General features: G+C 40.5%; 1 protein-coding gene across 1 annotated transcript in view; it reads left to right on the top strand.

The window, feature by feature from the left end:
• Positions 1–17018, top strand: part of malt1 (MALT paracaspase 1) — a 73104-nt gene that overhangs the window by 44498 nt on the left and 11588 nt on the right. Inside the window, 2 exon segments of the mRNA XM_061895560.1 lie at positions 10646–10803; positions 10883–11008. Coding sequence (XP_061751544.1) covers positions 10646–10803; positions 10883–11008 — 284 coding nt within the window.

Raw genomic sequence — 17018 nt, 5'->3', positions numbered from 1 at the left:
GTAAAACATTACCATAGACAATGTATCAATCAATCAATCAATCAATGTTTATTTATATAGCCCCAAATCACAAATGTCTTAAAGGACTGCACAAATCATTACGACTACAACATCCTCGGAAGAACCCACAAAAGGGCAAGGAAAACTCACACCCAGTGGGCAGGGAGAATTCACATCCAGTGGGACGCCAGTGACAATGCTGACTATGAGAAACCTTGGAGAGGACCTCAGATGTGGGCGACCCCCCTCCCCCTCTAGGGGACCGAAAGCAATGGATGTCGAGCGGGTCCAACATGATACTGTGAAAGTTCAATCCATAGTGGCTCCAACACAGAGTTCAGTTCAAAGCGGACCCAAGACAGCAGCGAGAGTCCCGTCCACAGGAAACCATCCCAAGCGGAGGCGGATCAGCAGCGTAGAGATGTCCCCAACCGATACACAGGCGAGCGGTCCATCCTGGGTCTCGACTCTGGACAGCCAGTACTTCATCCACGGTCATCCGACCGGACCCCTTCCACAAGGGAGGGGGGGGACATAGGAGAAAAAAAGAAAAGAATCGGCAGATCAACTGGTCTAAAAAGGAGGTCTATTTAAAGGCTAGAGTATACAAATGAGTTTTAAGGTGAGACTTAAATGCTTCTACTGAGGTAGCATCTCGAACTGTTACCGGGAGGGCATTCCAGAGTACTGGAGCCCGAACGGAAAATGCTCTATAGCCCGCAGACTTTTTTTGGGCTCTAGGAATCACTAATAAGCCGGAGTCCTTTGAACGCAGATTTCTTGCCGGGACATATGGTACAATACAATGGGCAAGATAGGATGGAGCTAGACCGTGTAGTATTTTATACGTAAGTAGTAAAACCTTAAAGTGCACAGGAAGCCAGTGCAGGTGAGCCAGTACAGGTATATATGTATGTATATATGTATATAAAGGTATATACAGTACAGGCGTAATGTGATCAAACTTTCTTGTTCTTGTCAAAAGTCTAGCAGCCGCATTTTGTACCAACTGTAATCTTTTAATGCTAGACATGGGGAGACCCGAAAATAATACGTTCCACACAAGTGTCAAACTCAAGACCCCGGGGGCCAGATCTGTTTTGTTTTATGTCGCCCGCAAATGCCTGCTGATAATATGTTTCCATAAAGCACTTCATCATTCCTACTTAATAGATTTGCCCAATCAATTTTGACAGATAAATTCCCTGAACTGCATTCAGCTTTAATATCATCTGTTCATGCAAAAACATATTTGACAATTTTTTTTTTGCTAAAATAAAAATAAGAGAAGTGAATTATATTTATATAGCGCTTTTTCTCTAGTGACTCAAAGCGCTTTACATAGTGAAACCCAATATCCAAGTTACATTCAAACCAGTGTGGGTGACACTGGGAGCAGGTGGGTAAAGTGTCTTGCCCAAGGACACAACGGCAGTGACAAGGATGGCGGAAGCGGGGATCGAACCTGCAACCCTCAAGTTGCTGGCACGGCCACTCTGCCAACCGAGCTAAACCGTCCATCCATCCATCCATCATCTTCCGCTTATCCGAGGTCGGGTCGCGGGGGCAGCAGCCTAAGCAGGGAAGCCCAGACTTCCCTATCTCCAGCCACTTCGTCTAGCTCTTCCCGGGGGATCCCAAGGCGTTCCCAGGCCAGCCGGGAGACATAGTCTTCCCAACGTGTCCTGGGTCTTCCCCGTGGCCTCCTACCGGTTGGACGTGCCCTAAACACCTCCCTAGGGAGGCGTTCGGGTGGCATCCTGACCAGATGCCCGAACCACCTCATCTGGCTCCTCTCCATGTGAAGGAGCAGCGGCTTTACTTTGAGTTCCTCCCGGATGGCAGAGCTTCTCACCCTATCTCTAAGGGAGAGAGGAAACTCTTTTCGGCCGCTTGTACCCGTGATCTTATCCTTTCGGTCATGACCCAAAGCTCATGACCATAGGTGAGGATGGGAACGTAGATCGACCGGTAAATTGAGAGCTTTGCCTTCCGGCTCAGCTCCTTCTTCACCACAACGGATCGGTACAACGTCCGCATTACTGAAGACGCCGCACCGATCCGCCTGTCGATCTCACGATCCACTCTTCCCCCACTCGTGAACAAGACTCCTAGGTACTAGAACTCCTCCACTTGGGGCAGGGTCTCCTCCCCAACCCGGAGATGGCACTCCACCCTTTTCCGGGCGAGAACCATGGACTCGGACTTGGAGGTGCTGATTCTCATCCCGGTCGCTTCACACTCGGCTGCGAACCGATCCAGTGAGCTAAACAAAAATAAATACTTAAATATCTGCTTGTCACCCTGATTTAACATTTAAAAGTAAGTTATCCACGTTTTTAATCTTCATTTCATTCACTCAATATAAAATGAAAATAACTAATACAACATTAAAAAGATAATCAAATGAAACAAAGTACAAACTTATGGCTGGGTTGCATATGAGCATACTTGCCAAAGTTCCAGATTTTCCCTGGAGGCTCCCGAATTTCATTGCCTGCGTCGAAAATCTCCCGATTTCCACACGGACGTCAATATTGGGGGGCGTGCCTTAATGGCATTGCCATTAGCGTCCTCTCTCAGCTGAAACCTTGATTGATTGATTGATTGATTGATACTTGTATTAGTAGATTGCACAGTTCAGTACATATTCCGTACAATTGACCACTAAATGGTAACACCCCAATAAGTTTTTCAACTTGTTTAAGTCGGGGTCCACGTTAATCAATTCACCCCTTAACAGCCACATGCTTTTACGCCATATAAATAGTCCAAATCTCCCGAATTCGGAGGTCCCGCCCCCTGGCTATAAAGAGGCTTGTGGGACCATGCACAATATCGGACACAAAATGCATCCCATTTGTTTGCTAATGGGTTAAAGCAGGGGTCGGGAACCTTTTTGGCTGAGAGAGCCATGAAAGCCAAATATTTTAAAATGTATTTCCGTGAGAGCCATATAATAGTTTTTAACAATGAATGTAACTGTCAGGTACAAACACTGATGACATCTATTGAACAGACAAGAAGCAAGGAACTAAACAGAGACTGGATTTAATTTAGCTCAATGAGGAGAAACGCGTAGACTTTGATTGATTGATTGATACTTTTATTAGTAGATTGCACAGTACAGTACATATTCCGTACAATTGACCACTAAATGGTAACACCCCAATAAGTTTTTCAACTTGTTTAAGTCGGGGTCCACGTTAATCAATTCATGGTAGACCTGTACCCTTATACATTGTCGTCCCACGTTCTACGCCTCCTCTTTTATTTGGACTCTCCCTGATTACAACTAAATGCATGCATCTGATAAATGATAAATAAATGGGTTGTACTTGTATAGCGCTTTTCTACCTTCAAGGTACTCAAAGCGCTTTGACACTACTTCCACATTTACCCATTCACACACACATTCACACACTGATGGAGGGAGCTGCCATGCAAGGCGCCAACCAGCACCCATCAGGAGCAAGGGTGAAGTGTCTTGCTCAGGACACAACGGACGTGACGAGGTTGGTGCTAGGTGGGATTTGAACCAGGGACCCTCGGGTTGCGCACGGCAACTCTCCCACAGCGCCACGCCGTCCCTATCTCTTATTCTTTTAAAAAACAAACAAACAGAAAAACAACACTGTTTTTCTGAAGGTAACCAATAATAAATAAAATACTTTTGACCATTAATGCGACTCCTTGAACAGGTGCGATAGAAAACGGATGGTTGGAATAAAATGCATGAGCATGTTTTATAATTTGAACATTATTTTTAACACAGTGATTACCAGCGGAATTATTAATTACTTATGGAATTAAGCAATGTCAGCTCAGATTTATCTGAGAGCCAGATGCAGTCATCAAAAGAGCCACATCTGGCTCTATCATCAATCAATCAATCAATGTTTACTTATATAGCCCTAAATCACTAGTGTCTCAAAGGGCTGCACAAACCACTACGACATCCTCGGTAGGCCCACATAAGGGCAAGGAAAACTCACACCCAGTGGGACGTCGGTGACAATAATGATTATGAAAACCTTAGAGAGGAGGAAAGCAATGGATGTCGAGCGGGTCTAACATGATACTGTGAAAGTTCAATCCACAATGGATCCAACACAGTCGCGAAAGTCCAGTCCAAAGCGGGTCCAACTCAGCAGCGAGAGTCCCGTTCACAGCGGAGCCAGCAGGAAACCATCCCAAGCGTAGGCGGATCAGCAGCGCAGAGATGTCCCCAGCCGATACACAGGCAAGCAGTACATGGCCACCGGATCGGACCGGACCCCCTCCACAGGGGAGAGTGGGACATAGAAGAAAAAGAAAAGAAACAGCAGATCAACTGGTCTAAAAAGGGAGTCTATTTAAAGGCTACAGTATACAAATGAGTTTTAAGGTGAGACTTAAATGCTTCTACTGAGGTGGCATCTCGAACTGTTACCGGGAGGGCATTCCAGAGTACTGGAGCCCGAACGGAAAACGCTCTATAGCCCGCAGACTTTTTTTGGGCTTTGGGAATCACTAACAAGCCGGAGTCCTTTGAACGCAGATTTCTTGCCGGGACATATGGTACAATACAATCGGCAAGATAGGATGGAGCTAGACCGTGTAGTATTTTATACGTAAGTAGTAAAACCTTAAAGTCACATCTTAAGTGCACAGGAAGCCAGTGCAGGTGAGCCAGTACAGGCGTAATGTGATCAAACTTTCTTGTTCTTGTCAAAAGTCTAGCAGCCGCATTTTGTACCAACTGTAATCTTTTAATGCTAGACATGGGGAGACCCGAAAATAATACGTTACAGTAGTCGAGGCGAGACGTAACAAACGCATGGATAATGATCTCAGCGTCTTTAGTGGACAGAATGGAGCGAATTTTAGCGATATTACGGAGATGAAAGAAGGCCGTTTTAGTAACGCTTTTAATGTGTGCCTCAAAGGAGAGAGTTGGGTCGAAGATAATACCCAGATTCTTTACCGTGTCGCCTTGTTTAATTGTTTGGTTGTCAAATGTTAGAGTTGTATTATTAAATAGAGTTCGGTGTCTAGCAGGACCGATAATCAGCATTTCCGTTTTTTTGGCGTTGAGTTGCAAAAAGTTAGCGGACATCTAGAGCCATAGGTTCCCTACCCCTGGGTTAAAGTATCATAACATTATGTAACATTAGGGGATTTTGGATGATAAATATATATATATTTTTTCATGATATCATAAAATCCCCAGACGAGCAGAGAAACCTGTGAAACAGGCTTGTAGGGATGATATAGCTGTGTTTTTTTTCCCCCTGACCTAACATATATATATTTTTTAAATACATTTTTATTTAATGGTAAAACAGGAATATAAATACCATTTTAATACTTTTATGCAGCAAAGCAGGAATAAATATATCTACTATTTATTCTGTTCTATATGACGGTATAGCTCGGTTGGTAGAGCGGCCGTGCCAGCAACTTGAGGGTTGAAGGTTCGATCCCCGCTTCCGCCAGCCTAGTCACTGCCGTTGTGTCCTTGGGCAAGACACTTTACCCACCTGCTCCCAGTGCCACCCACACTGATTTAAATGTATAAATTGGATATTGGGTTTCACTATGTAAATCGCTTTGAGTCGCTAGAGAAAAAGCGCTATATAAATATAATTCACTTCACTATTTCAATATTTTATTTAGGAAAGGAATAAATACATGTAACATTTCAATATTTTTAAGTAGTAATACAGGAATACATTTATTTACTATTTCAATATTTTTAAGTAGTAAAACAGGAATACATATATTTGCTATTTCAATATTTTTAAGTAGTAAAACAGGAATAAATATATTTACTATTTCAATATTTTTAAGTAGTAAAACAGGAATAAATATATTTACAATTTCAATATTTTTAAGTAGTAAAACAGGAATAAATATATTTACTATTTCAATATTTTTAAGTAGTAAAACAGAAAGAATATATTTACTATTTCAATATTTTTAAGTAGTAAAACAGGAATAAATATATTTACTATTTCAATATTTTTAAGTAGTAAAACAGGAATAAATATATTTACTATTTCAATATTTTTAAGTAGTAAAACAGAAAGAATATATTTACTATTTCAATATTTTTAAGTAGTAAAACAGGAATAAATATATTTACTATTTCAATATTTTTAAGTAGTAAAACAGGAATAAATATATTTACTATTTCAATATTTTTAAGTAGTAAAACAGGAAGAATATATTTGCTATTTCAATATTTTTAAGTAGTAAAACAGGAATAAATATATTTACTATTTCAATATTTTTAAGTAGTAAAACAGGAATACATTTATTTACTATTTCAATATTTTTAAGTAGTAAAACAGGAATAAATATATTTACTATTTCAATATTTTTAAGTAGTAAAACAGGAATAAATTTATTTACTATTTCAATATTTTTAAGTAGTAAAACAGGAATACATATATTTTCTATTTCAATATTTTTATGTAGTAGAACAAGAGTAAATAAATTTACTATTTCGATATTTTTAAGTAGTAAAACAGGAATAAATATATTTACTATTTCAATATTTTTAAGTAGTAAAACAGGAAGAATATATTTGCTATTTCAATATTTTTAAGTAGTAAAACAGGAATAAATATATTTACTATTTCAATATTTTTAAGTAGTAAAACAGGAAGAATATATTTGCTATTTCAATATTTTTAAGTAGTAAAACAGGAAGAATATATTTGCTATTTCAATATTTTTAAGTAGTAAAACAGGAATAAATATATTTACTATTTCAATATTTTTAAGTAGTAAAACAGGAAGAATATATTTGCTATTTCAATATTTTTAAGTAGTAAAACAGGAATAAATATATTTACTATTTCAATATTTTTAAGTAGTAAAACAGGAAGAATATATTTGCTATTTCAATATTTTTAAGTAGTAAAACAGGAATAAATATATATACTATTTCAATATTTTTAAGTAGTAAAACAGGAATAAATATATATACTATTTCAATATTTTTAAGTAGTAAAACAGGAATACATTTATTTACTATTTCAATATTTTTAAGTAGTAAAACAGGAATACATATATTTTCTATTTCAATATTTTTATGTAGTAAAACCGGAATAAATATATTTACTATTTCAATATTTTTAAGTAGTAAAACAGGAATAAATATATTTACTATTTCAATATTTTTAAGTAGTAAAACAGGAAGAATATATTTGCTATTTCAATATTTTTAAGTAGTAAAACAGGAATAAATATATTTACTATTTAAATATTTTTAAGTAGTAAAACAGGAAGAATATATTTGCTATTTCAATATTTTTAAGTAATAAAACAGGAATAAATATATATACTATTTCAATATTTTTAAGTAGTAAAACAGGAATACATTTATTTACTATTTCAATATTTTTAAGTAGTGAAACAGGAATAAATACATTTTCTATTTCAATATTTTTATGTAGTAGAACAGGAATAAATATATTTACAATTTCAATATTTTTAAGTAGTAAAACAGGAATGAATATATTTACTATTTCAATGTTTATGTTTTTGTTCTTAATCATATTTGTTTTTTATTGTTTTTTTTATATTAGTTTTATATTTATTTTTTTGTTTTTATTCAGTCATTGGTGGAGCATAATATTGTTTTTTTAATATTAGTTTTAACATGGCTGTGCAGCACTTTGGAAACGTTATTGTTGTTTAAATGTGCTATATAAATAAAGTGGATTAGATTGGACTGGATGTAGTAAATTAAATATAGTTATTATTTCAATATGGGCAGCACGGTGGAACAGGGGTTAGTGCAGGGGTCGGGAACCTTTTTGGCTGAGAGAGCCAAGAAGCCAAATATTTTAAAATGTATTTCCCTAAGAGCCATATAATTTTTTTTTTAACACTGAACACAACAAAACACGTGCATTTTTAAGAAATACCAACATTTCTCGAGAGGTCTCTTATTCTTTGTAATAACATTGTTATTCTGAAGCTAACTGTGGAGGGGGCGTGGCCTGCGGGCCTGCAGCGAAGCAGGGTGTTTCCAGGACCGGCCTTGAATTCAGCGACAGGTGCGTAGACGGCCCATCTGGGCCTTTTTATATGATCACCTGTCGCTATGTTATAAGCAGCGGCCAGGAGGAGAGACGGGCTTGGGGCTAGAAAACAGAGCGCGAGCGAGAACGAAAGAGAAAGGAACTTTTTGCAACTTAATGCCAAAAAAACGGAAATGCTGATTATCGGTCCTGCTAGATACCGACCTCTATTTAATAATACAACTTTAACATTTGACAACCAAATCATAAAACAAGGTGACTCTGTAAAAAATCTGGGTATTATCTTCGACCCAACTCTCTCCTTTGAGTCACACATTAAAAGCGTTACTAAAACGGCCTTCTTTCATCTCCGTAATATCGCTAAAATTCGCTCCATTTTGTCCACTAAAGACGCCGAGATCATTATCCATGCGTTTGTTACGTCTCGTCTCGATTACTGTAACGTATTATTTTCGGGTCTCCCCATGTCTAGCATTAAAAGATTACAGTTGGTACAAAATGCGGCTGCTAGACTTTTGACAAGAACAAGAAAGTTTGATCACATTACACCTGTACTGGCTCACCTGCACTGGCTTCCTGTGCACTTAAGATGTGACTTTAAGGTTTTACTACTTACGTATAAAATACTACACGGTCTAGCTCCAGCCTATCTTGCCGATTGTATTGTACCATATGTCCCGGCAAGAAATCTGCCTTCAAAGGACTCCGGCTTATTAGTGATTCCTAGAGCTCAAAAAAAGTCTGCGGGCTATAGAGCGTTTTCCGTTCGGGCTCCAGTACTCTGGAATGCCCTCCCGGTAACAGTTCGAGATGCTACCTCAGTAGAAGCATTTAAGTCTCATCTTAAAACTCATTTGTATACTCTAGCCTTTAAATAGACCTCCTTTTTAGACCAGTTGATCTGCCGCTTCTTTTCTTTCTCCTATGTCCCCCCCCTCCCTTGTGGAGTGGGTCCGGTCCGATGACCATGGATGAAGTACTGACTGTCCAGAGTCGAGACCCAGGATGGACCGCTCGTCGGGACCCAGGATGGACCGCTCGCCTGTATCGGTTGGGGACATCTCTACGCTGCTGATCCGCTTGAGATGGTTTCCTGTGGACGGGACTCTCACTGCTGTCTTGGAGCCACTATGGATTGAACTTTCACAGTATCATGTTAGACCCGCTCGACATCCATTGCTTTCGGTCCCCTAGAGGGGGGGGGGTTGCCCATATCTGAGGTCCTCTCCAAGGTTTCTCATAGTCAGCACTGTCACTGGCGTCCCACTGAATGTGAATTCTCCCTGCCCACTGGGTGTGAGTTTTCCTTGCCCTTTTGTGGGTTCTTCCGAGGATGTTGTAGTCGTAATGATTTGTGCAGTCCTTTGAGACATTTGTGATTTGGGGCTATATAAATAAACATTGATTGATTGATTGATTGAACTGTGAGACTAACCAAGCCCCACACTAACCAATAATAAATAAATGACTTCTTACCAACTTCTTGAACATAAAAATGCATGACAATATTTTATATTTTGAATGTTATTTTTAACACTGTGATTACAAGTAGAATTATTCATTATTTATCGTGTTAAGCAACGTCAGCTCAGGTTTATCCGAGAGCCAGATGCAGTCATCAAAAGAGCCACATCTGGCTCGCGAGCCATAGGTTCCCTACCCCTGGGTTAGTGCATGTGCCTCACAATACGAATGTTCTGAGTTCAATCCCGGGCTCTGAGTTTGCACGTTCTCCCCGTTACTCCGTGGGTTCCCTCCTGGTACTCTGGTTTCTTCTCACCTCCAAAGAGTGGCGACTTAACCAGGGTGTACCCCGCAGCTGAGATAGGCTCCAGCATCCCCCGCCACCCCGAAAGGGAAAAGCGGTAGAAAATGGATGGATGGGTTTATTTACCTAAACGACAAACATAACAATTTTAATATTTCATAATGGTTTGGCGTGCGGGCTTCACGGTGGCAGAGGGGTTAGTGCGTCTGCCTCACAATACGAAGTTCCTGCAGTCCTGGGTTCAAATCCAGGCTCGGGATCTTTCTGTGTGGAGTTTGCATGTTCTCCCCGTGACTGCGTGGGTTCCCTCCGGGTACTCCGGCTTCCTCCCACTTCCAAAGACATGCACCTGGGGATAGGTTGATTGGCAACACTAAATGGTCCCTAGTGTGTGAATGTGAGTGTGAGTGTTGTCTGTCTATCTGTGTTGGCCCTGCGATGAGGTGGCGACTTGTCCAGGGTGTACCCTGCCTTCCGCCCGATTGTAGCTGAGATAGGCGCCAGCGCCCCCCGCGACCCCGAAAGGGAATAAGCGGTAGAAAATGGATGGATGGATGGGTTTGGCGTGCATGACTAATGAAAAGATGGTCACTTTATACAATAATTATTTTTTGTCTTATTCAAAATCCTGACATCAAACAACTTTTTCCAGCGTATTCCAATTCAATGAGATGCAGATGTATGTTGCACAACACAGCAACACAACCAATGTTGTAAGAGCGGCACGTGTGACTGGCAGAGTAGCAACATTTTAAAGTGCATGCAGAGTTAGATAAAACTGCCATCTTGATTAAAAAAAAACGACATTATATTTGAATAAATGTTCATTTCTTTACTGCAGAGCTTCCAGAGAGTATGAGTCTGGACTTTGAGTGCGGCGCTGAGATCAAGTTGGGCTTCGCGGCCGAGTTCTCCAACGTGCTCGTCATCTACACCCACATCATCAAGAAGCCCGCCGAGCTCTCCTCGTGCCAGGCTCACGTCACCGACTTCCCACAGGTCCGTCAAAAACAGCGGCCGTATGAAAAATGGAAGGATGGATTGTGACGGCGTCTCTGTGCCTCATTACTCGCGTCAGGAGCTGGACGTGGACCCCAAAGAGATGAACAGGGAGACTCCGGAGGAGACGGGTGTGTATCTTCTGTCCAGCAGCCTGCCGCAGCACTGCCTCTACACCAGACTGGGCTCTCTGCAGAAACTCAAGGTAAGAACGCGGTCAAAACCTACTCAAATATCTCTGTCAGTCACATAGTAGTAATGTGCATAAATGCCCCCCGGGGTATTGAGAGGTGCAGGGAAGACTTTACTTTTAAATGAGTTCTGCAGAAAAAGACCATTATTTTTGGAACTGTAATCAATCAATCAATGTTTACTTATATAGCCCTAAATCACTAGTGTCTCAAAGGGCTGCACAAACCACTACGACATCCTCGGTAGGCCCACATAAGGGCAAGGAAAGGAAAACTCACACCCAGTGGGACATCGGTGACAATAATGACCCAGTGGGACGTCGGTGACAATGATGACTATGAGAACCTTGGAGAGGAGGAAAGCAATGGATGTCGAGCGGGTCTAACATGATACTGTGAAAGTGCAATCCACAATGGATCCAACACAGTCACGAGAGTCCAGTCCAAAGCGGATCCACCACAGCAGCGAGAGTCCCGTTCACAGCGGAGCCAGCAGGAAACCATCCCAAGCGGAGGCGGATCAGCAGCGCAGAGATGTCCCCAGCCGATACACAGGCGAGCAGTACATGGCCACCGGATCGGACCGGACCCCCTCCACAAAGGAGAGTGGGACATAGGAGAAAAAGAAAAGAAACAGCAGATCAACTGGTCTAAAAAGGGAGTCTATTTAAAGGCTAGAGTATACAAATGATAAAATAATAATATTTTCATGCAGAATTAAGTTGAATTATTCCAGCAATGTAAGTATTTTGGCAAAAATGAGCAGACAAATAAGAAGAAGTGCAACAGTATGTGTGATTCTCTACATTTTTTGTGGGTTAGTTTTATTTTTGGTTTAAATGCCAAATACATTAGTAGGATTTAGGATCTTGATATATGATATGTATCAAACAAGAAAGTTTGATATACTAAATAGTATATTGCTATTTCAGGAATTACAGTTCAAAATCACAGTAAGCATGCTCCAAAACCAAAGTAAAGACATACTGTCCAATATATGTATTGTTTTATTATTACATATATTATATATCAATTTTTTACAACACCACTGACAGTTTTAATTTTTTTTTAGATAACATTTTTAATCCTGTTTCTACTTAAGTCAAATACCTCTACAATATAAGCTCTAATTATGTATTCAATATATAGTATGTATATACTAGGGGTGCGGGAAAAAATCGATTCGAATACAAATCGAATCGAATACCTTGTGTGATTCAGAATCGGTTCTCAATCAATCAATCAATGTTTACTTATATAGCCCTAAATCACTAGTGTCTCAAAGGGCTGCACAGACCACCACGACATCCTCGGTAGGCCCACATAAGGGCAAGGAAAACTCACACCCAGTGGGACGTCGGTGACAATGATGACTATGAGAACCTTGGAGAGGAGGAAAGCAATGGATATCGAGCGGGTCTAACATGATACTGTGAAAGTTCAATCCATAATGGATCCAACACAGTCGCGAGAGTCCAGTCCAAAGCGGATCCAACACAGCAGCGAGAGTCCCGTTCACAGCGGAGCCAGCAGGAAACCATCCCAAGCGGAGGCGGATCAGCAGCGCAGAGATGTCCCCAGCCGATACACAGGCGAGCAGTACATGGCCACCGGATCGGACCGGACCCCCTCCACAAGGGAGAGTGGGACATAGAAGAAAAAGAAAAGAAACGGCAGATCAACTGGTCTAAAAAGGGAGTCTATTTAAAGGCTAGAGTATACAAATGCCATCCATCCATCTTCTACCGCTTATTCCCTTTTGGGGTCGCGGGGGGCGCTGGCGCCTATCTCAGCTACAATCGGGCGGAAGGCGGGGTACACCCTGGACAAGTCGCCACCTCATCGCAGGGCCAACACAGATAGACAGACAACATTCACACTCACTTTCACACACTAGGGCCAATTTTAGTGTTGCCAATCAACCTATCCCCAGGTGCATGTCTTTGGAAGTGGGAGGAAGCCGGAGTACCCGGAGGGAACCCACGCATTCACGGGGAGAACATGCAAACTCCACACAGAAAGATCCCGAGCCTGGATTTGAACCCAGGACTGCAGGACCTTCGTATTGTGAGGCAGACGCACTAACCCCTCTGCCACCGTAAAGACTGCAGGGATGACTTTACTTTTAAATGAGTTTTGCAGAAAAAGACCATTATTTTTGGAACTGTAATAATGTTTTCATGCAGAATTAAGTTGAATTATGTGTGATTCTCAACATTTTTTGTGGGTTAGTTTTATTTTTTGTTTAAATGCCAAATACATTAGTAGGATTTAGGATCTTGATATATGATATGTATCAAACAAGAAAGTTTGATATACTAAATAGTATATTGCTATTTCAGGAATTACAGTTCAAAATCACAGTAAGCATGCTCCAAAACCAAAGTAAAGACATACTGTCCAATATATTTATTGTTTTATTATTACATATATTATATATCAAATTTTTACAACACCACTGACAGTTTTAATTTTTTTTTAGATAACATTTTTAATCCTGTTTCTACTTAAGTTAAATACCTCTACAATATAAGCTCTAATTTTGTATTCAATATATAGTATGTATATACTAGGGGTGAGGGAAAAAATCGATTCGAATACAAATCGAATCGAATACCTTGTGTGATTCAGAATCGGTTCTCATTTTTAAAAAATCTATTTTTTTTTTTTTTTATCAATCCGACAAACCACTACACAGCAATATCAATCAATCAATCAATGTTTACTTATATAGCCCTAAATCACTAGTGTCTCAAAGGGCTGCACAAACCACTACGACATCCTCGGTAGGCCCACATAAGGGCAAGGAAAACTCACACCCAGTGGGACGTCGGTGACAATGATGACTATGAGAACCTTGGAGAGGAGGAAAGCAATGGATGTCGAGCGGGTCTAACATGATACTGTGAAAGTTCAATCCATAATGGATCCAACACAGTCGCGAGAGTCCAGTCCAAAGCGGATCCAACACAGCAGCGAGAGTCCCGTTCACAGCGGAGCCAGCAGGAAACCATCCCAAGCGGAGGCGGATCAGCAGCGCAGAGATGTCCCCAGCCGATACACAGGCAAGCAGTACATGGCCACCGGATCGAACCGGACTCCCTCCACAAAGGAGAGTGGGACATAGAAGAAAAAGAAAAGAAACGGCAGATCAACTGGTCTAAAAAGGGAGTCTATTTAAAGGCTAGAGTATACAAATGAGTTTTAAGGTGAGACTTAAATGCTTCTACTGAGGTGGCATCTCGAACTGTTACCGGGAGGGCATTCCAGAGTACTGGAGCCCGAAATGAAAAAGCTCTACAGCCCGCAGACTTTTTTTGGGCATTCGGCCAAATATCAATCAATCAATCAATGTTTACTTATATAGCCCTAAATCACTAGTGTCTCAAAGGGCTGCACAAACCACTACGACATCCTCGGTAGGCCCACATAAGGGCAAGGAAAACTCACACCCAGTGGGACGTCGGTGACAATGATGACTATGAGAACCTTGGAGAGGAGGAAAGCAATGGATGTCGAGCGGGTCTAACATGATACTGTGAAAGTTCAATCCACAATGGATCCAACACAGTCGCGAGAGTCCAGTCCAAAGCGGATCCAACACAGCAGCGAGAGTCCCGTTCACAGCGGAGCCAGCAGGAAACCATCCCAAGCGGAGGCGGACCAGCAGCGCAGAGATGTCCCCAGCCGATACACAGGCGAGCAGTACATGGCCACCGGATCGGACCGGACCCCCTCCACAAGGGAGAGTGGGACATAGAAGAAAAAGAAAAGAAACGGCAGATCAACTGGTCTAAAAAGGGAGTCTATTTAAAGGCTAGAGTATACAAATGATAAAATAATAATATTTTCATGCAGAATTAAGTTGAATTATTCCAGCAATGTAAGTATTTTGGCAAAAATGAGCAGACAAATAAGAAGAAGTGCAACAGTATGTGTGATTCTCTACATTTTTTGTGGGTTAGTTTTATTTTTGTTTGGATGCCAAATACATTAGTAGGATTTAGGATCTTGATATATAATATATATCAAACAAGAAAGTTTGATATACTAAATAGTATATTGCTATTTCAGGAATTACAGTTCAAAATCACAGTAAGCATGCTCCAAAACCAAAGTAAAGACATACTGTCCAATATATGTATTGTTTTATTATTACATATATTATATATCAATTTTTTACAACACCACTGACAGTTTTAATTTTTTTTTTAGATAACATTTTTAATCCTGTTTCTACTTAAGTTAAATACCTCTACAATATAAGCTCTAATTATGTATTCAATATATAGTATGTATATACTAGGGGTTGCGGGAAAAAAATCGATTCGAATACAAATCGAATCGAATACCTTGTGTGATTCAGAATCGGTTCTCATTTTTAAAAAATCTATTTTTTTTTTTTTTTTTATCAATCCGACAAACCACTACACAGCAATATCAATCAATCAATCAATGTTTACTTATATAGCCCTAAATCACTAGTGTCTCAAAGGGCTGCACAAACCACTACGACATCCTCGGTAGGCCCACATAAGGGCAAGGAAAACTCACACCCAGTGTGGACGTCGGTGACAATGATGACTATGAGAACCTTGGAGAGGAGGAAAGCAATGGATGTCGAGCGGTCTAACATGATACTGTGAAAGTTCAATCCATAATGGATCCAACACAGTCCGCGAGAGTCCAGTCCAAAGCGGATCCAACACAGCAGCGAGAGTCCCGTTCACAGCGGAGCCAGCAGGAAACCATCCCAAGCGGAGGCGGATCAGCAGCGCAGAGATGTCCCCAGCCGATACACAGGCGAGCAGTACATGGCCACCGGATCGAACCGGACTCCCTCCACAAAGGTAGAGTGGGACATAGAAGAAAAAGAAAAGAAACGGCAGATCAACTGGTCTAAAAAGGGAGTCTATTTAAAGGCTAGAGTATACAAATGAGTTTTAAGGTGAGACTTAAATGCTTCTACTGAGGTGGCATCTCGAACTGTTACCGGGGAGGGCATTCCAGAGTACAGGAGCCCGAAATGAAAAAGCTCTACAGCCCGCAGACTTTTTTTGGGCATTCGGCCAAATACCATAACAATGCAATCCAATTCCAAAACCAAACCTGACCCAGCAACACTCAGAACTGCAATAAACAGAGCAATTGAGAGGAGACACAGAACAAACCAAAAGTAGTGAAACAAAAATGAATATTATCAACAACAGTAATAATATTAGTTATATTTCAGCATAGCAGTGATTAAAAATCCCTCATTGACATTATCATTAGACTTTTATAAAAATAAATAAAAAAGTGTCACAGTGGCTTACACTTGCATCGCATCTCATAAGCTTGACAACATACTGTGTCCAATGTTTTCACAAAGATAAAATAAGTCATGTTTTTGGTTCGTTTAATAGTTAAAGGGGAACATTATCACAATTTAAAAGGGTTAAAAACAATAAAAATACGTTCCCAGTGGCTTGTTGTATTTTTTTATGTTTTTTTCAAAATTTTACCGGTCTCGGAATATCCCTAAATAAAGCTTTAAAGTGCCTTATTTTCGTCTCTCTGCGAAGACACTGGCCATTTCCCTGTGACGTCACACAGTGCTGCCAATGTAAACAAACAATGGGAATACCACAGCAAGATTATAGCGACATTTAGCTCGGATTCAAACTCGGATTTCAGCGGTTTAAGCGATTCAACAGATTACGCATGTATTGAAAACGGATGCTTGGAGTATGAAAGTATTTAAGAAGAAACTGAAGCTATTGAGCGAATAGCTATTGACACTATTCATAGCCATAGCATGGCCGAATAGCTGCGTTAGCATCGCCGGTAAAATGTGCGGACCAAACGATCAGGACTTTCGCATCTTTTGACACTGGAGCAACTTAAATCCGTCGATTTGTAAGTGTTTGTTTCGCATTAAATGTGGGTGGAAGGAAACATGATATAGGTGCAAATGCATCTGCAGGTTATCCATACATCTCTGTGCCATGTCTGCTTTAGCACCGCCGGTAAATAGCATGTTAG

This window comes from Nerophis ophidion, linkage group LG01, assembly GCF_033978795.1.
Source record: "Nerophis ophidion isolate RoL-2023_Sa linkage group LG01, RoL_Noph_v1.0, whole genome shotgun sequence".
Classification (NCBI taxonomy): Eukaryota; Metazoa; Chordata; class Actinopteri; order Syngnathiformes; family Syngnathidae; genus Nerophis; species Nerophis ophidion.
The sequence above is the reverse complement of the archived record's forward strand: the minus strand, read 5'-3'. Positions and strand labels throughout refer to the sequence as shown.